Source organism: Glandiceps talaboti, chromosome 7 (genome assembly GCF_964340395.1).
Source record: "Glandiceps talaboti chromosome 7, keGlaTala1.1, whole genome shotgun sequence".
Lineage (NCBI taxonomy): Eukaryota > Metazoa > Hemichordata > Enteropneusta > Spengelidae > Glandiceps > Glandiceps talaboti.
The window spans coordinates 27,686,699-27,709,881 of NC_135555.1; the positions used below are offsets into that span (position 1 = coordinate 27,686,699).

A 23,183-nucleotide genomic window follows, 5' to 3' on the forward strand; every position below is an offset into this window, starting at 1 on the left:
ACATGATAACATGACAGTACAGTACAAATATAGAAAGATAAGTAACATAATAACATGACAGTACAGTACAGTACAGTACAAACATAGAAAGATATGTATCTGATAACATGACAGTACAGTACAATACAAATATAGAAAGGTATGTATCTGATAACATGACAGTACGGTACAAATATAGAAAGGTATGTATCTGATAACATGATAACACTAAAAATATAGAAAGATAAGTAAGATGATAACATGACAGTACAGTACAAATATAGAAAGGTATGTATCTGATAACATGACAGTACATTACAAATATAGAAAGGTATGTATATGATAACATGATAACAGTACAAATATAGAAAGGTATGTATATGATAACATGATAACACAGTACAAATATAGAAAGGTGTGTAACATGATAACCTGACAGTACAGTACAAATATAGAAAGATAAGTAACATGATAACATGACAGTACAGTACAGTACAGTACAAATATAGAAAGGCATGTATCTGATAACATGACAGTACAGTACAAATATAGTAAGCTATGTATCTGATAACATGACAGTACGGTACAAATATAGAAAGGTATGTATCTGATAACATGACAGTACAGTACAAATATAGTAAGCTATGTATCTGATAACATGACAGTACAGTACAAATATAGAAAGATAAGTAACATGATAGCATAACAGTACAGTACAAATACAGAAAGATAAGTAACATGATAACATGACAATACAGTACAAATCTAGAAAGGTATGTATCTGATAACATGACAGTACAGTACAATATAGAAAGGTATGTATCTGATAACATGATAACAGTACAAATATAGAAAGGTATGTATCTGATAACATGACAGTACAGTACAAATATAGAAAGGTATGTAACATGATAACATGACAGTACAGTACAAATATAGAAAGGTATCTATCTGATAACATGACGGTACAGTACAATACAAATATAGAAAGGCATGTATCTGATAACATGACAGTACAGTACAAATATAGAAAGATAAGTAACATGATAACATGACAGTACAGTACAAATATAGAAAGGTATGTATCTAATAACATGACAGTACAGTACAAATATAGAAAGGTATGTATCTGATAACATGACAGTACAGTACAGTACAAATATAGAAAGGCATGTATCTGATAACATGACAGTACAGTACAAATATAGAAAGGTATGTATCTGATAACATGACAGTACAGTACAAATATAGAAAGGTATGTATCTGATAACATGATAACACTAAAAATATAGAAAGATAAGTAAGATGATAACATGACAGTACAGTACAAATATAGAATGGTATGTATCTGATAACATGACAGTACATTACAAATATAGAAAGGTATGTATATGATAACATGATAACACTACAAATATAGAAAGGTATGTATATGATAACATGACAGTACAGTATAAATATAGAAAGGTATGTATCTGATAACATGATAACACAGTACAGTACAAACATAGAAAGATATTTAATATGATAACATGACAGTACAGTACACATATAGAAAGATAAGTAACATGATAACATGATAACACAGTACAAATATAGAAAGGTATGTATCTGATAACATGACAGTACAGTACAAATATAGAAAGGTATGTATCTGATAACATGATAACACTAAAAATATAGAAAGATAAGTAAGATGATAATATGACAGTACAGTACAAATATAGAAAGGTATGTATGTGATAACATGACAGTACATTACAAATATAGAAAAGTATGTATATGATAACATGATAACACAGTACAAATATAGAAAGGTATGTAACATGATAACATGACAGTACAGTACAAATATAGAAAGATAAGTAACATAATAACATGACAGTACAGTACAGTACAGTACAAACATAGAAAGATATGTATCTGATAACATGACAGTACAGTACAATACAAATATAGAAAGGTATGTATCTGATAACATGACAGTACGGTACAAATAAAGAAAGGTATGTATCTGATAACATGACAGTACAGTACAAATATAGTAAGCTATGTATCTGATAACATGACAGTACAGTACAAATAGAAAGATAAGTAACATGATAACATAACACAGTACAGTACAAATACAGAAAGATAAGTAACATGATAACATGACAGTACAGTACAAATCTAGAAAGGTAATTATCTGATAACATGACAGTACAGTACAAATATAGAAAAGTATGTATATGATAACATGATAACACAGTACAAATATAGAAAGATAAGTAAGATGATAACATGACAGTACAGTACAAATATAGAAAGATAAGTAACATGATAACATGACAGTACTGTACAAATCTAGAAAGGTAATTATCTGATAACATGACAGTACAGTACAAATATAGAAATGTATGTATCTGATAACATGATAACACAGTACAAATATAGAAAGGTATGTATCTGATAACATGACAGTACGGTACAAATATAGAAATGTATGTATCTGATAACATGATAACACAGTACAAATATAGAAAGGTATGTATCTGATAAAATGACAGTACAGTACAAATTTTGAAAGGTATGTAACATGATAACATGACAGTACAGTACAAATATAGAAAGGTATCTATCTGATAACATGACAGTACAGTACAAATATAGAAAGGTATGTATCTGATAACATGATAACACTAAAAATATAGAACGATAAGTAATATGATAACATGACAGTACAGTACAAATATAGAAAGGTATGTATCTGATAACATGACAGTACATTACAAATATAGAAAGGTATGTATCTGATAACATGACAGTACAGTACAAATATAGAAAGGTATGTATCTGATAACATGACAGTACATTACAAATATAGAAAGGTATGTATATGATAACATGATAACACAGTACAAATATAGAAAGGTATGTAACATGATAACATGACAGTACAGTACAGTACAGTACAGTACAAATATAGAAAGGTATGTATCTGATAACATGACAGTACATTACAAATATAGAAAGGTATGTATATGATAACATGATAACACAGTACAAATATAGAAAGGTATGTAACATGATAACATGACAGTACAGTACAGTACAGTACAAATATAGAAAGGTATGTATCTGATAACATGACAGTACAGCACAATACAAATATAGAAAAGTATGTATCTGATAACATGACAGTACAGTACAAATATAGAAAGGTATGTATATGATAACATGACAGTACAGTACAAATATAGAAAGATAAGTAACATGATAACATGATAGTACAGTACAAATATAGAAAGGTATGTATCTGATAACATGATAACACAGTACAGTACAAATATAGAAAGATAAGTATTAAACATGATAACATGACAGTACAGTACAAATATAGAAAGGTATGCATCTGATAACATGACAGTACAGTACAAATATAGAAAGGTATGTATCTGATAACATGACAGTACAGTACAAATATAGAAAGGTATGTATCTGATAACATGACAGTACAGTACAAATATAGAAAGGTATGTAACATGATAACATGACAGTACAGTACAAATATAGAAAGGTATGCATCTGATAACATGACAGTACAGTACAAATATAGAAAGGTATGTATCTGATAATATGATAACACAGTACACATATAGAAATGTATGTATCTGATAACATGACAGTACAGTACAGTACAAATATAGAAAGATATGTAACATGATAACATGATAACACAGTACAAATATAGAAAGGTATGCATCTGATAACATGACAGTACAGTACAAATATAGAAAGGTATGTATCTGATAACATGACAGTACAGTACAAATATAGAAAGGTATGTATCTGATAACATGACAGTACAGTACAAATATAGAAAGGTATGTAACATGATAACATGACAGTACAGTACAAATATAGAAAGGTATGCATCTGATAACATGACAGTACAGTACAAATATAGAAAGGTATGTATCTGATAATATGATAACACAGTACACATATAGAAATGTATGTATCTGATAACATGACAGTACAGTACAGTACAAATATAGAAAGATATGTAACATGATAACATGATAACACAGTACAAATATAGAAATGTATGTATCTGATAACATGACAGTACAGTATAGTACAAATATAGAAAGATATGTAACATGATAACATGACAGTACAGTACAAATATAGAAAGATAAGTAACATGATAACATGACTACAGTACAAATATAGAAAAGTTTGTAACATAATAACATGATAGTACAGTACAAATATAGAAAGATATATAACATGATAACATGATAACGGAGTACATATATAGAAAGGTATGTAACATGATAATATGATAGTATAGTACATTTATAGAAAGATATGTAACATGATAACATGACAGTACAGTACAAATATAGAAAGGTATGTATCTGATAACATGACAGTGCAGTACAAATATAGAAAGGTATGTAACATGATGACATGACAGTACAATACAAATATAGAAAGATATGTAACATGATAACATGACAGTACAGTACAAATATAGAAAGATATGTATCTGATAACATGACAGTACAGTACAAATATAGAAAGATATGTAACATGATAACATGATAACACAGTACAAATATAGAAAGATATGTAACATGATAACATGACAGTACAGTACAAATATAGAAAGATAAGTAACATGATAACATGACAGTACAGTACAGTACAGTACAAATATAGAAAGGCATGTATCTGATAACATGACAGTACAGTACAAATATAGGAAGGTATGTATCTGATAACATGACAGTACAGTACAAATATAGAAAGGTATGTATCTGATAACATGATAACACTGTACAAATATAGAAAGGTATGTATCTGATAACATGACAGTAAAGTACAAATATAGAAAGGTATGTATATGATAACATGACAGTACAGTACAAATATAGAAAGATAAGTAACATGATAACATGATAGTACAGTACAAATATAGAAAGCTATGTATCTGATAACATGATAACACAGTACAGTACAAATATAGAAAGGTAAGTATTAAACATGATAACATGACAGTACAGTACAAATATAGAAAGGTATGCATCTGATAACATGACAGTACAGTACAAATATAGAAAGGTATGTATCTGATAACATGACAGTACAGTACAAATATAGAAAGGTATGTATCTGATAACATGACAGTACAGTACAAATATAGAAAGGTATGTAACATGATAACATGACAGTACAGTACAAATATACAAAGGTATGCATCTGATAACATGACAGTACAGTACAAATATAGAAAGGTATGTATCTGATAATATGATAACACAGTACACATATAGAAATGTATGTATCTGATAACATGACAGTACAGTACAGTACAAATATAGAAAGATATGTAACATGATAACATGATAACACAGTACAAATATAGAAAGGTATGCATCTGATAACATGACAGTACAGTACAAATATAGAAAGGTATGTATCTGATAACATGACAGTACAGTACAAATATAGAAAGGTATGTATCTGATAACATGACAGTACAGTACAAATATAGAAAGGTATGTAACATGATAACATGACAGTACAGTACAAATATACAAAGGTATGCATCTGATAACATGACAGTACAGTACAAATATAGAAAGGTATGTATCTGATAATATGATAACACAGTACACATATAGAAATGTATGTATCTGATAACATGACAGTACAGTACAGTACAAATATAGAAAGATATGTAACATGATAACATGATAACACAGTACAAATATAGAAATGTATGTATCTGATAACATGACAGTACAGTATAGTACAAATATAGAAAGATAAGTAACATGATAACATGACTACAGTACAAATATAGAAAGGTTTGTAACATAATAACATGATAGTACAGTACAAATATAGAAAGATATATAACATGATAACATGATAACGGAGTACATATATAGAAAGGTATGTAACATGATAATATGATAGTATAGTACATTTATAGAAAGATATGTAACATGATAACATGAGAGTACAGTACAAATATAGAAAGGTATGTATCTGATAACATGACAGTGCAGTACAAATATAGAAAGGTATGTAACATGATGACATGACAGTACAGTACAAATATAGAAAGATATGTAACATGATAACATGACAGTACAGTACAAATATAGAAAGATATGTATCTGATAACATGACAGTACAGTACAAATATAGAAAGATAAGTAACATGATAACATGATAGTACAGTACAAATATAGAAAGATATGTAACATGATAACATGATAGTACAGTACAAATATTGAAACTAGAAAGGTATGAAAAGTCCCTCTGTGTACATAATTCAGCCATTGAAACTGAAGTTGCAGGATGTGACTTACCATAATAATGATAAATATTTGTGATAAATTCTTTTTTCTAGCAACCTGACAAGTATCTGTTTTCTTTGAACTTCGGAACATGTGAAGCTGTGGTGCCACAGATGTGTCAGTTACTTAGGGCATCGACATTGACACTAGCAGATCAGGCATCTATGGTATGTGTGAAATTACTTACTAGGGCATCGACATTGAAACTAGCAGATCTGGAATCCATAGTATGTGTAAAATTACTTACTAGGGCGTCGATATTGAAACTAGCAGATCTGGAATCCATAGTATGTGTAAAATTACTTATTAGGGCATCAACATTGACACTAGCAGATCGGGCATCTATGGTAAGTTTAAGTCTAGAATGAATAAGGTTTCATAATCAGAATTTATCTCCAAAACATTTGGTGAAAACTTTCACACCTTGTCTTGTTTTTAATTGAAGTATTCTAAATTTTCATACTCACTAGTTCTTTGTCAGATGTTAATGTTTGTCTGTTAGGGTAATGTTAGGAGTTTCACACCTGACACTTTGCCTTGTAAGTGGATTTTAGAGATTCATGTGATACTGTTGACTCCCTGCTGACTCTCACTTTCAGTTTAACAACAGACCATCCAGGAATAGACACACTAAAACTCTCAGTTGTAATACCAAAATCTACAAAATTCATTCATACCAAGGACCATAATGGATTGGAATGCACTACCAGAGTCTGCTGTAATGTGTAAATCACCAGAACAATTTAAGTCCACATTGTCATCACTGTGATCTGCATGATTAAAACTAACAAAGTGCGCACATCCCCGTGGAGGATTTTTGCTCAATTGTGAGACAGTCTCCAGTGTATTCAAACAGATACTGTGTTGTTGATAATGATATTCAAGTTATTGGACTTCATAAACATGAGAAATGCTGCTTTGGCGAAACCAGCCGCATTTTTGTTAGCCCGTTAAAGGGGCTGCAGTGGGCTCCATCCGTGCATCCATGCGTCCGTCTGCTTGTGCGTGTGTCCGTAATTCGTCATTTTTCAGACATGCAACACCAGATTTCTTTCAAACCTTACACAAAGGTGACATATCATGTGGGACATATTTGTTTTTATAGCACAACTGAACTACAATGTAGGTTCAGTAGTGCTATAGGCATCGAGCAGTGTCTGTCTGTCTGTCTGTCTGTATGTGTATGTGGGGAACTTAAACTCAAAAACTGCCAACCTGATTGCCTTGGTATTTGGTGGGGACATTTACTTGTGTGGTCTAGTTGGAAAATTGTTCAAATGAAAATGATTGCATCACAGGTGAGTGATTTGAATAAAAAAATGTGATTTTTGGTTTAAAAAAATTTAAACTCAGAAACTACCGGGCAGGTTATTGCAAAATTTGGTGGGAACATTCTTAAGGGGTGTAAAGTAAGATTTCTTCATGACATCATGATTTCCTTAGTAATATGCAAATTAGGGCTAAAATTATGTCTTCTTATATGGTTTAGCATCTAAAGACATTACTCATCTACAACACGCTCAAAACACAACGGCCAGAATTGTTTCACGTCGCAAGAAATCAGACCATATCTCCCCAGTTCTCAAGGATCTACATTGGCTACCAGTCTACTACAGAACACATTACAAAATACTCTTGATGACCTACAAAGCTCTCAACAATGCTGCACCTAGTTACATATCGGATCTGATCAGTTATAAGCATGCTCCACTTGTACTTCGCTCCAACAACAAAGGTCTATTACACATCCCCCCTGCAAACTTAAATCCTATGGTGAACGTGTTTTTTCACGCGCTGCCCCGCAATTATGGAACAGTCTTCCGGTTGCTCTGCGTCAATCACCAACTCTGGACAAGTTCAGGAAAGACATTAAGACTCATCTTTTTAAGAGAGCATTTTGATAAGAACTATTTTTAGTGTCCTGTAAAGTGCCTTTGAACATTCTGAGTAATGGATTCAGGCGCTATATAAATTGTTTGATTGATTGATTGATTTTTGGTCAAAAACCTATAATTCAAAAACTACTGTGCAGATTGGGCTGAAATTTTACAGGGATGCATCTGTGGGTGTGTAGATGAAGAAATATTAAGCATTTTATACCCACATATTGGGTACCTGTTACTGTCCTTGTGTGAATGTAGAATGAAGTAGTGAGACTGGCAAGTATGTCTAGAAAAAACTTGAGCTTTAATGTCCTAGTAACAAACTAACTTGTTAAATCAATAACGAAATACATACACAAACTTTGGCTATCTTGAGGGCTACTCAGCACCACTTGCAGCTGGGAAGATCACCAGCAGGTGTAAGGAGTATAGGCTACCTGGGGAGGTCCCAGCAGATAGGTCCTATGTGTGCTCCTGAACCGAAAAGATCACCCGGGGAGGACCCGGCAGGTATCGTAACCATAGCTTCCTGGGGAAGACCCGGCAGACATAGCTAGGTGGTGAATTGTACAGGGGTAATTTGCAGTAAGCCGAGAAGAGCACCTGGGGAGGACCCGGCAGGCGTCTGTATACTAGCTACCTGGGGAGGACCCGGCAGACATAGCTAGGTTGAATTTGTACTGGGGAGAATTTACAATACGCCAAGAAGAGCACCCGGGAAGGACCCGGCAGGCATCTTATCCTAGCTACCTGGGGAGGACCCGGCAGACATAGCTAGGTGAATGAATTTGTATTCGAAATGAGCTGATTGATTAGTTTTCAGCTGACTGTAAACTGTATTGGGGTAATTGAACAAGGGGAAAAGGCCCGTCACTGTGGTAGTGCTGAGTAACCAAAGAAGATTTACAGAACAGATTGAAAGTATCTGCAAGAAAACAAATGGTAATTACATTAGAACGGGTTATGTCTGGCATGTATAGCGCCACATGTTGCAAGGATAAAGAAATGCGATTAACATGTCTGAGAGAACTGCCTGATTTAGAACAAGTAAACGAAGGTGGTGATGGGGATGGTGGGTGGGTTTTGACTCGGTAGGCAGAGACAAATTTAGCAATGTTCTCCAAACGCAGCTTGAACTAGACTGAGGCTAGAAGGAGCCTAAGTAGAAAATTATGCATAGTACAAACATTCTGACAATTTCCTGTACTCCCCTTACGTATACACATGTAATCTGGTGATGACGTACATCCTCTGATATTTCCTGTGAGCATATTTGAACACTGGTTTGTGAACTAGATGCCAGGAGGAATGGAATGTTCAGGCTTATGAAAATATTCTGTATAAACTAAAATTAATACACATATTGGGTACCTGTTACTGTCCTTGTGTGAATGTAGAATGAAGTAGTGAGACTGGCAAGTATGTCTAGAAAAAACTTGAGCTTTAATGTCCTAGTAACAAACTAACTTGTTAAATCAATAACGAAATACATACACAAACTTTGGCTATCTTGAGGGCTACTCAGCACCACTTGCAGCTGGGAAGATCACCAGCAGGTGTAAGGAGTATAGGCTACCTGGGGAGGTCCCAGCAGATAGGTCCTATGTGTGCTCCTGAATGTAAACATAAGTAAACCGAAAAGATCACCCGGTGAGGACCCGGCAGGTGTCGTAACCATAGCTACCTGGGGAGGACCCGGCAGACATAGCTAGGTGGTGAATTGTACAGGGGTAATTTGCAGTAAGCTGAGCAGAGCACCTGGGGAGGACCCGGCAGGCGTCTGTATACTAGCTACCTGGGGAGGACCCGGCAGACATAGCTAGGTTGAATTTGTACTGGGGAGAATTTACAATACGCCCATTGCATGATGGTTGAATGGTTGTGACCCAGCTTCCTGTTCCAGTAGCTGCGCCCGTGAACTTTGATCGTTCCCTGTCCTGCCACGAGGCGCACGATCGTTGACCCTTTGTTTGTACAAGTCAATAAGGTGGTTCTTTTTAGCGTTGCTGGGGTACGGCACTTGTAAGTTGGATAGTTCAGAACGGAGTCTAGCATTCGTCCAATTTTCCGGTAGCATGAGATTGTATACTTCCCTGTTGTTTTGTGACCGTGATCGACTCGTAGATCTTCTTACTGGTGGCATCGTGATTTCCGTTACTATGTTGAGGATGGGAGCAGATGCAGTAATGCTTGTCGATCCCTAACTGTGTAAGGGTTACCACGCACAGTAGAATGAACCGTAGGAATAAGAGTGTCGTACGGAGTTCGTGGGAAGTTGTCAAATAAATGGAATATTTTGACTCGGTAGGCAGAGACAAATTTAGCAATGTTCTCCAAACGCAGCTTGAACTAGACTGAGGCTAGAAGGAGCCTAAGTAGAAAATTATGCATAGTACAAACATTCTGACTATTTCCTGTGCTCCCCTTACGTATACACATGTAATCTGGTGATGACGTACATCCTCTGATATTTCCTGTGAGCATATTTGAATACTGGTTTGTGAACTAGATGCCAGGAGGAATGGAATGTTCAGGCTTATGAAAATATTCTGTATAAACTAAAATTAAATAAATTTTTAAATAATGATACCATCAGTAATATGCAAATTGGGTGTAAAAATGTGCATTTTGGTCAAAGATTTTTCTCAAAAAGTACTTGGTCAGTGAGACTGAAACTTGGTGAGATGTTTCAGAAAGTGTTATTCTGCACATTTTCTTCAAAACATTTTGACAAAATTGGCCCTAGCGACCATGACCACGCCCTTAGCAACAACCAAATGGCATTATATGTTGGTCAAATAACAACATCATCTGGTAGGCAAATGAGTAAACATTCAAAAATTGTATGCAAATACCCTAGCAACCATGACCACGCCCATAGCAACAGCCAAACGGTCGTGTCTTTCACAAAGATAACAACAGGGATTGATAGACAATCAAATAAACTTTCAAAAATTGTATGTAAATTTGCCTAGCAACAAGACCACGCCCATAGCAACAGCCAAATAATCACACATATTGCAAAGATGACAACAGGAAGAGAAAGACAAATGAATAAACATTCAAAAAATGTATGCAAATGTGCCTAGCAACAAGACCACGCCCATAGCAACAGCCAAATGATCACATATATTGCGAAGATAACAACGGGGATTAATAGACAATTGATTAAACATTCAAAAAATGTGTAAATTTGCCTAGCAACAAGACCACGCCCATAGCAACAGCCAAATAATCACGTATATTGCAAAGATAATATCAGGAATTCATACGCAAGTGAACAAAAACATACAAAAATGTATGGAAATGTGCCTAGCAACAAGAACACGCCCATAGCAACAGCCAAATGATCACATATATTGCGAAGATAACAATGGGGATTAATAGACAATTGAATAAACATTCAAAATATGTATGTAAATATGCCTAGCAACAAGACCACGCCCATGGCAACAGCCAAATGATCACGTATATTGCAAAGATAATATCAGGAATTCATACGCAAGTGAACAAAAACATACAAAAATGTATGCAAATATATCCAACAACATGACCACGCCCATAGTAACAGCCAAATGATAGCATATATTGTAAAGATAGCAACATGGTTGGATAGGCAACTGGATAGTCATTCACCAAATGAACACTTATTGTTAGCATGGACTAGCATATGGATAAACATTTTTAAAAACTGTACAGTTGTGCTACAATGCCATTGGCGGTATTTTTTCCATTTGGCAAGTGTAGAATTGCCACCGATGAGTTTCTGAATACCCATTTTCATCGGTTCTGGTATCAGTGATTTATTGTAGAAGGAGTAGCAATTTTAGGAAGTTGTCAGCAGATTTTCTTGAAAGACATGAAGAATATTTGCGATGAAACTAAGGAAAATATATGCACCTGTTATGACTTTGCCAAAGATATAGATTTATTTGAATAGGTATGACAAAAGAAATTTACATACTAAAACTCATCATACACACTGACTCCCCAAGTTATTGACACTTTGACAGTGAAAAGTGTTTTATTCACAGCACATGCTTAATTTAGTTGTTAGTTCATTTTTGCTTAATTTAGTTGTTAGTTCATTTTTATACAAAATTTAGAACTTTATTTTTGATTCCTAAGCGTTCTTTTGCTACATATTAATTAAACTTAATTACTATGCTTAAAATGTTGAAAGTATGGATTATTGAAAAAGTTACAAAATAAGGAACCTCCAAGCATACCAATCAGAGAGAGTTGTGGGTAAGATATTGTACAGTGTAGCATATGAATAAACATTTTTAAAAATTGTACAGTTGTGCTACAATGCCATTGGCGGTATTTTTACTGAATGACAGCCATATTTGAGGTAAATTAATCACTATATTTAATACTGCCTAATTAAACAACTTCAACCATAGACTCTGTCCATCAAAATTAAGCTATTACTTACATATTGCAGACACTTTGTAGCAATTTTGTGTGACTAATGTCTTTTATATCATGTCTATGGATAATATAGAACCAGATAAACATACACATGCTTTACTTTTGGTGCTCATGAGTCATATCACTTCTACCCAATGGCAGCATTTTTTAGTGAACAATCATAATTTACCATATAACTCAAACATTTTAATACACAGAGACTCCATTAAAGTGTCTATTTTTTTGTGGGGGCACTACATTGTATGTCTTCTATGAAGACTTGTTTCCCTTTAATTTCAGACACTAACTAACAATCATTAATTTTATTTTTAGCACAACTAAACTGATAAGGTTCAGTAGTGCTATAGGCTTGGCAAAGTCTATGTCTGTCTGTCAGTCTGTGTGTGTGTGTGTGTGTGTGTTGTGTTGTGTTGTGTGTGTGTGTAAACAACTTAAAGTCTAAAAACGCTGGACTGATTGCCATGATACTTGGTGTATGTATTACTTTCGGTGTCTAATTTGTAAATTGTTCAAATCAAAATGATCTTACCACTGGTGTGTGATTTGGGTAAAAAATTGGATTTTGAATAAACATTAAGTGACTTAATATTCAAAAATGTATGTAAATGTGCCTAGCAACAAGATCATGCCCATAGCAACATCCAAATGAACATGTATATTGCAAAGATAACAACAGGCATTTTAATAGATAAATAACAACAAGGTTGGATAGGCAACTGGATAATCATTCAGCAAATGAACACCTATACCTAGCATGGATCAGCATGTAGGTAAACATTTTTGAAAACTGTACAGTTGTGCTACAACACCATTGGTTCTATTTATTACAATGTGATATTGTTAGGCCAATAGTTTGAAAATTTTGTAATATTTGATACTTTTTATTTACAGATTGCCACCATTGTACAATCCAGACAAGCCAGGGTTAGTTTTGATACCAGTTGGCTTGAAAACCTATATGAACAGATTATCATGGAAACCTTAGGAGATAGAATTACTCCCTTAGTTACCAACCCAGGTAGAATTATGCTTACTTCATCAAGACTATACTTCCAACCCTTCAATAATGTTGAACCAGTAAGTCAATCCTCATATTAGGTACATTTAGTAGAGACTGGTAATTCATACAATAACTGCAATATGACACCGTGGCTGTCCCTGCCTTATAGCTTGTACTCAATAGTACAATAAATCTGACAACACCCAGACACTTTGGTACACTGCCTCTCTTACCACACCCAGACACTTTGGTACACTGCCTCTCTTACCACACCCAGCTGACACTTTGATACATGGCCACCTATAAGATCCTATAGGTTTCTATAGGCATGAATGTCTATAGGCCAACTCGCCTATAGGTTTCTATAGGTTTCTATAGGCATGGATGTCTATAGGCCAACTCGCTTATAGGTTTCTATAGGATCCTATAGGCTATTTCTGTAAGGGCTGACCACACCCACACACTTTGATACATAGCCCCTCTTACCTCACCCACACACTTTGATACACTGCCTCTCTTACACACACACAGACACTTTGGTACACTGCTTCTCTAACCACACACAGACACTTTGGTACACTGCCTCTCTAACCACACTCAGACACTTTGGTACACTGCCTCTCTTACCACACCCAGACACTTTGGTACACTGCCTCTCTTACTACGTACACCCAGACACTTTGGTACACTGCCTCTCTTAACACACCCAGACACTTTGGTACACTGCCTCTCTTACCACGTACACCCAGACACTTTGGTACATTGCTTCTCTTACCACACCCAGACACTTTGGTACACTGCCTCTCTTACCACACCCAAACACTTTGGTACACTGCTTCTCTCACCACACCCAGATACTTTGATACATGACCTCTCTTACCACACCCAGACACTTTGATACATGGCCTCTCTTACCTCACCCAGACACTTTGATACATGACCTCTCTTACCTCACCCAGACACTTTGATACATGGCCTCTCTGACCATGCACACCCACACACTTTGATACATTACCTCTCTGACCACACACAGACACTTTGATACATGGCCTCTCTAGAGGTATGTAATTCGCCCAAAACTGACCAAGTACGGGCAGAGTTACGAGCTCGTAAGTCTCAAGTACGAGTGACGTCTGAACTCGTAATTTCCATATACGGGTGACGTCATACTCTTGTAGCTGGCCTAATTTTCGATGAGTACGCAGAGGACTCACGCTTGTCGTATTCCGCGAGTATGTGGCGAATATCCGAATTGATCGGTCATCCGAACTGACTACGTGTCAGTTGGTCTTACTTTTATCATTGTATTCGAGCTGGTCTTACTTTTATCATTGTATTTGAGTTGGTCTTACTTTTATCATTGTATTTGACCTGGTCTTACTTTTATCATTGTATTTGAGTTGGTCTTACTTTTATCATTGTATTCAAGCTGGTCTTACTTTTATCATTGTATTTGAGTTGGTCTTACTGTTATCATAGTATTCGAGCTGGTCTTACTTTTATCATTGTATTTGAGTTGGTCTTACTTTTATCATTGTATTCAAGCTGGTCTTACTTTTATCATTGTATTCAAGTTGGTCATACTTTTATCGTTGTATTTGAGCTGGTCTTACTTTTATCATTGTATTTGAGCTGGTCTTACTTTTATCATAGTATTCAAACTGGTCTTACTGTTATCATAGTATTCGAGCTGGTCTTACTTTTATCATTGTATTCGAGCTGGTCTTACTTTTATCATTGTATTCAAGCTGGTCTTAGTTGTATCATTCTATTCCAGCTGGTCTTAGTTGTATCATTCTATTCCAGCTGGTCTTAGTTGTATCATTGTATTTGAGCTTGTCTTACTTTTATCATTGTATTCCAGCTGGTCTTACTTTTATCATTGTATTTGAGCTGGTCTTACTTTTATCATTCTATTCCAGCTGGTCTTACTTTTATCAATGTATTTGAGCTTGTCTTACTTTTATCATTGTATTCCAGCTGGTCTTACTTTTATCATTGTATTTGAGCTGGTCTTACTTTTATCATTGTATTCAAGCTGGTCTTACTTTTATCATTGTATTCGAACTGGTCTTACTTTTATCATTGTATTCGAACTGGTCTTACTTTTATCATTGTATTCGAGCTGGTCTTACTTGTATCATTCTATTCCAGCTGGTCTTACTTTTATCATTGTATTTGACCTGGTCTTACTTTTATCATTGTATTTGACCTGGTCTTACTTTTATCATTGTATTTGAGCTGGTCTTACTTTTATCATTGTATTCGAGCTGGTCTTACTTGTATCATTCTATTCCAGCTGGTCTTACTTTTATCATTGTATTTGAGCTGGTCTTACTTTTATCATTGTATTTGAGCTGGTCTTACTTTTATCCTTGTATTCGAGCTGGTCTTACTTTTATCATTGTATTCCAGCTGGTCTTATTTTTATCATAGTATTTGAGCTGGTCTTACTTTTATCATTGTATTTGAGCTGGTCTTACTTTTATCATTGTATTCCAGCTGGTCTTACTTTTATCATAGTATTCGAGCTGGTCTTACTTGTATCATTGTATTTGAGCTGGTCTTACTTTTATCATTGTATTTGAGCTGGTCTTACTTTTATCATTGTATTCGAGCTGGTCTTACTTTTATCATTGTATTGCAGCTGGTCTTACTTTTATCATAGTATTCGAGCTGGTCTTACTTGTATCATTGTATTCGAGCTGGTCTTACTTTTATCGTTGTATTTGAGCTGGTCTTACTTGTATCATTGTATTCGAGCTGGTCTTACTTTTATCATTGTATTTGAGCTGGTCTTACTTTTATCATAGTATTCGAACTGGTCTTACTTTTATCATTGTATTTGAGCTGGTCTTACTTTTATCATTGTATTCGAGCTGGTCTTACTTTTATCATTGTGTTGGAGCTGGTCTTACTTGTATCATTGTATTCGAGCGGGTCTTACTTTTATCATAGTATTCGAGCTGGTCTTACTTTTATCATTGTATTTTTAAATCATTTGTTATATATTTTATTGTGAAGTTGTTTGTTATTGTTTTGATGGAAGTCGCTGTAGAAAAGTAAAGTATTATTATTGTTATTATTAAATGAATAAAAATTCAAAAAATGTTTGTGAATATACCTAGCAACAAAACCATGCCCACAGCAACAGCCAAATGATCACATATATTGCAAAGATAATATCATGACCTTGACAAGTATTTTCAAGGAGAAGAGAGAAAAAGGGTAATGTTACATTCTAGCTGTACACATAAAAAAGACAAATATTATTGCTAATTATACTGAAAACCTAACACTATAAACATTTACATCCCTGAAAAGTTTAAGAAATCATTTCCATGTTAAAATTGTCAAAAAGCTAATCATCTTACACAATACAACACACAAGTTATGTCTTCAAAGGAAGGCTTGTTGACATAATTTTGTGATATGATGATTTCAAACTGTATATTTAAAACGGCAGAATGAAATATGAAATAATATATAGCACGAACATGGGTAGAATAGAGACAGGAGTAATCAGACCGGGAATCATCTCCTTTGAAAATAGCATTCAATTTTAGATTTGATGTGTTGAACATGTCCTCTCCAACGTCAAAATACATGGAGAGTGTCCAAGACAAAAATCATTGCTAGGTTCACGGTTACTTTGAATAAAGATGAATTATGTAAAAAAATGTAGGCACAGCATGTACTGTACTGGAGTGTATGTGTATGTGTATGCAAAGTAGTAGTACCAGTAGTAGGAATGCCCTTGGTGATATTTCCTTTTCTTTTGAGATATTGGTCAAATGTGAAAACAGTCACCAAGTACATTCTAATACTAAGTGTACTATGCACATACAATGACCATGTACACCGCAGTACGGTACTACAATTTTTATTAGCACAACTGAACTGAGGTTCAGTAGTGCTATACGGATCGCCCGGCGTCTGTGTGTGTGTGTGTGTGTGTGTGTAAAAAACTTAAAGTCAAAAACCACTGAACCGATTGCCAAGATATTTGGTGGGGCCATTACCTTGGGTGTCTAGTTGGGAAATTGTTCAAATCAAAATGATCTTATCACCGGTTTGTGTTAATAGGGTCAAAAAATGTGATTTTGGTCCAAAAACTACTGGGCAGATTTGGCTGAAATTTGGATGACACATTCTTCAGGGTGTTTTTACTAAGAATTGTTCATGACAATTAGGGCTAAAAATGTGTCTTTTTGGTCGAAAATCTATCATTCCAAAACCACTGAGCAGATTAGGCTGAAATTTAATGGGAATGTATCTAGGGATGTATGGATAAGGAAATATTAAGCATACAATGATTCCATGAGTGATATGCAATTTAGGTGTAAAAATGTTCATTTTTGGTCAAAAACTTGTCTCAAAAAGTACTTGGTCAATGAGTCTGACACTTGGTTTCTGAAAGTGTTATTCTGCAGATTTTCTTCAAAACATGTTGACAAAATTGGCCATAGCAACCATGACCACGCCCTTAGCAACAACCAATAGCAGTATATTTTAGTCAAATAACAACATCATCTGGTAGGCAAGTGAGTACACATTCAAATAATGTATGCAAATATCCCTAGCAACCATGACGATGCCCATAGCAACAGCCAATGGCAGTGTATTTTACAAAGATAACAACAGGGATTAATAGACAATTGAATAAACATTCAAAAAATGTACGGAATTTGTCTACCGACAAGACCACGCCCATAGCAACAGCCAAATAATCACGTATATTGCAAAGATAACAGGAATTGAAAGACAAATGAATAAATATTCAAAAAATTTATGCAAATATGCCTAGCAACAAGACTATGCCCATAGCATTAGCCAAATGATCTCGTATATTGCAAAGATAATATCAGGAATTCATACGCAAGTGAACAAAAACATACAAAAATGTATGCAAATATATCTAACAACATGACCACGCCCATAGTAACAGCCAAATGATAGCATATATTGTAAAGATAGCAACATGGTTGGATAGGCAACTGGATAGTCATTCAGCAAATGAACACCCATTGTTAGCATGGACTAGCATATGGATAAACATTTTTAAAAACTGTACAGTTGTGCTACAATGCCATTGGCGGTATTTTTTTTTTCAAAATAGGCTTGAATCTAGTAATGATTTTTGTCATTGATAGTCTCTCCATGTATTTTGACATTGAATGGGACACGTTTAACATATCAAATCTAAAACTGAATGTTGTTTTTCAAAAGAAATGTAACACAAGACTTCCTTTCGATAGATGCCACCAGTTTAGAAAGTTGTACCCTCACATGGTGATGCAGAAAAACTTGTTTGTGACTTATGGGTTTTTAGGGGTAATATTTGGTCTTAGTATCTGATTTCAGTGTTTCCAAATTTAACTCCCATCTCTCTCCCACCCTGATGAAATATTTTAATGTTGTCATTTTTGAACTATGTGTTTTGTTTATTTTATTGTTTTTATGAACTAGAAATGAATATTTGTTAATTTATGATATGAACTTATTTGTTTATTTTTGATTTGCAGGTTCCAGTTATGAAGGTCAAATTGTCTGACATTAAAAGACTAGTAAAGAGAAGATATTTACTGAGACAAGTAGTAAGTTAACTTACAAAAGTGACATGTTACTGAACTGATGTGTGGATGTGTGTGTATAAACAACTAAAAGTCAAAAACTGCTGGACCGATTGCCATAATATTTAGTTGGTAAATTACCTTTGGTGTCTAGTTGGGAAAGTGTTTAAATCTAAATGATCTTACAACAGATATGTGATTTGGGTCGAAAAATGTGTTTTTTTGGTCAAAAAACTTAAACTCCAAAACTATTGGACAGATTGGTCTGAAATTTGGTGGGAACCTTCTAAGGGATGTGTAGATTAAGAATTGTTCATGACATGATGATCCCAAAAGTGATATGCAAATTAGGGCTAAAAATGTGTCATTTGGTAAAAAATTTATAATTCCGAAACTACTTGGCAGATTGGGCTGAAATTTATTACAAATGTCAGCTGTTTTTATTACATACTATGTCATTTACAGAAATGATTTCAAATTTCGGCAGTTCATACAAATGTCAGTTTTATTACATGAAAAACATGATTTTTATTAGCACAACTGAAGTAGAGCTTATAGCATGGTGCAGTGTCTGTCTGTCTCCGTCTGTGTGTGTGTGTGTGTGTGTGTGTGTGTGTGACTTAAGCTAGCCTGACTTTAACTCAAAGAGCACTGGGCTGATCATTTTGAAAAGTACAGCTGAAATTTGGTGGGAATGTTCTTAGTGGTATGTAGTTTAAGATTTGTTAATGGCATGTTGATCCCATCAGTAATATGCAAAATAGGTCTAAAAATGTGTCTCATTGGTCAAAAATCTTTAATTCCAAAACTGCTTATCAGATTGGGCTGAAATTTAATGGGGATGCATTTGGAGATGTGTAGATGATGAACTATTAAGCATATAATGATTACATCCCATTCAGTAATATGCATATTAGGTGTAAAAATGTGAATTTTGGTCAAAAAATTATCTCTCAGAAAATATTTGGTAGATAGGGCTGACATTTGGTGAGATGTTTGAAGACATGTTATCTTTCAACTGTTTAAAATGTGGACAAAATTGGCCCTAGCAACATGACCACGCCCTTAGCAACAACCAAATACCAGTATATTTTGCTAAAATAAGAACATCATCTGATCGGCAATTGTGTAAACATCCAAAAAAATGTATGCAAATATGCCTAGCAACAAGACCACACCCATAGCAACAGCCAAGTGTTGGTTTGAATAAAGATTCCAAAAATGTATGCAAATATGCCTAGCAACAGGACCACGCCCATAGAAACAGCTAAATGATGGTTTATATTGCAAAGATGAAAAAGGTGGGAAGGGTAGACAAGTTACTGTAGACTGGTGAATTATGGAGGGGTTAAAAATCTACACATTCAGACTTCAGGACACAATAGTGGTGTTTTGAATACACGTAAATGTCATTACTAAAGGGTGCTTAGTGAGCCAAAGTGTTGATTTATGAATGATGATAGTCAAGTTGACATCCCCAAAATGAAAATAATTATTTGTACTGTATAGGTGTAAATGATTGGGTGTCGACAGGATGTATAAACAATAGATTAAAATCACTCATACAAATTGCTGTACTCCCCGCTTCACACATTTTTCAATATTTAAATTAGTACAAGTAGCACAGTTTTATATGAATAAATGGCTATTGGGTATTTACAGAGATATTTTTTTTAACATACACTAACCTTTTTTTCAACATACACTAACCCGACACGACCGACAAAACATTAAGATTTTCTACAGTCACAAGTTCAAAGCAGAAAATATTATAAAACGGACAATTTTGACATAAATTCATTCACTCCAAAGTGTCTTCACGAAAACATTCTCCTAAGATAAGATCTCTTCCATTGCAATTCTACTACAACCATATATACTACATTAGCAGTATGTCTCTACATCGCTTGGTTTAAGAAATATCCCACGCCCAGTGAACTTGGTCTGCTCAAGCCAAACAATGACAGTGACGTACAAGATTGCCATTTGCCTGCAGAAACCATGATAGGAAAAATCAACAAAGAAATTTCCAATGTTTCACGTAAGCGCAAATTACCAGCATTACAATCAAGAAATGAGAGCAAAGATTGGCAAGTATGCAGTCAACAATGGTGTGATGAATGCTGTACATAAGTTCAGCAAAGAACTTGATAACCCAATCTGAGAAAGAGCACAGTTATGGGCTGGTCTGTTTCTCCACCTTGGGGGGGGGGGGGGGGGGGGGAATTCTTAAATCAGGCCGACAAAAAGTCACTGACCCCATCTGTAAAACCAAAAACAGGCTGACCCCCCCCCCCCCCCATCATTTAATTCTAAAACATGATGTCAATTTTGAGACATTTTTAGAAAATAATATCCAAGCTTTACAAGACAGCACCAGCATGTAAAAAGAAACTACTTGGGGTTGAAATATTTTTGAAACATAGTTTTGATAGCATCTTGACAGTAAGAGGTAGGGGGAAGAGCTTGAGACTGATATGTGTACACCTCATGTGGGGGGGGGGGTGCTAGGGGTTCTCCCCTAGAAGCCTTACATAGGGTTGAAATATGTTCTTAAAAAGTTAAATGGCATCATCATATACATGTAGTAAAGGTCAGCACATCTAGTGGTAGTATCATTGATAGGGGGATTTTGAGTTTAAGGCAATTTTAGACTATCTTGGCAAACATTTCACATTTTAAAAGACTCATCTCAAATTAGAATAGAGTGAAAATATTTAAGAAAAGTTTAATACCATTATGACAGTATAAAGGTTGTTGGTGCATCTGATTGTTGGTTGAATGCATGAGTGACCTCTGGGGATGAGGGAGTCCTTGGGGTTTTCCCCCTGGCAGATCTGGAGTGTTTTGCTTCTATTAAGGCAATGTTTAAGTTAATATTCATAGCCTTTGAGGTAATATTTCCAAGCTTCAAAAAGCTAACATAAATGTAAGTTTTAAATGAGTTTCCCATGTCACATAAAAATGGGCCTGTAACATTGGTATAGGGGCATTAATATTGCATGTATAGTAAAGTCACCAGTATGTTAGAGAACTTTAGCTGGTCATACCTAGTGTATAATAGAAACTGGAATCTGATGAGATGTGGTGATTTGTAGTGTCAATAACATGTAGTGTCCAAAATAGAAAGTGTATTAATCCTTTCTGACAATTAAGTTCATACTGATGAGTAGAACAATTTAGATTAACTTCTTTTATAAACTATCTATGAAGATTACCGTTATGAAACCTTCAAGTTCACTTTTGCCCCAAAGGGCAGTATAAGTGAAGTGAAGCATTGATTGTGAAACAGCCAAGCATTTACATGACATGTTCTGTAACTAGTGTGGTAGCTAGGTAATACATGTATATGTATATGTATATGTATAGTTATGTTTGAACTAATAAGTAATATTAAAGAATTCGTGTAAGAAATAGGGACAAGAACAAATATTTACATGTACCACATATCGGAGAAGCCATTGTAGAAAAGGATTTTCTTCTTCCATCACAATCCAAAACACAATGACCCCCCCCTCCACAGTTTTCAAAACAGCATGACCCCCCACTGCCAAATTCAAAAACCAGGGTGATGGCCAGCCTGTACTGCTTGGTAAGGAACTTGATGCAAGAGTTCAGACAGTCATCTGGCATATCCTACTCAAGGGTGGTGTAGTAAATTCTTCAGTCAGCATCAGGATTGGCAGAGGCGTCGTTCTCAGTGAAAGTAGAAATCTAGTTGAAGAGTTTGGTGGGCATATCAAACCTACAATGGAATGGGCAAACTTTTAGCCGAATGGGCTACATCAAGCAGAAGGGCACAAAAGCAGTGAAGACAACAATCTCTGATGCAGACTTCCCAGAAATTAACAGAAAGTTTCTAGAACATATCAACAACAGTGTCAGAGAATACAACATCCCACCTGATATGGTGATCAACTGGGACCAGACAGGTGTCTCAATCATTCCCTTGGGG

General features: G+C 34.9%; 1 protein-coding gene across 8 annotated transcripts in view; it reads left to right on the forward strand.

Annotated features, from left to right (window-relative positions):
• The window catches only part of LOC144437164 (protein FAN-like), a 288,538-nt gene that overhangs the window by 45,646 nt on the left and 219,709 nt on the right, over positions 1-23,183 (forward strand). For 7 of the 8 annotated variants that reach the window (XM_078126034.1, XM_078126037.1, XM_078126040.1 and 4 more), the window contains 3 exons: positions 6,392-6,505; positions 13,547-13,732; positions 19,181-19,252. In XM_078126034.1, the coding sequence (XP_077982160.1) occupies positions 6,392-6,505; positions 13,547-13,732; positions 19,181-19,252 (372 nt within the window). The remainder of the gene's footprint in view (positions 1-6,391; positions 6,506-13,546; positions 13,733-19,180; positions 19,253-23,183) is intronic. The other variant, XM_078126042.1, reaches the window with a different exon arrangement.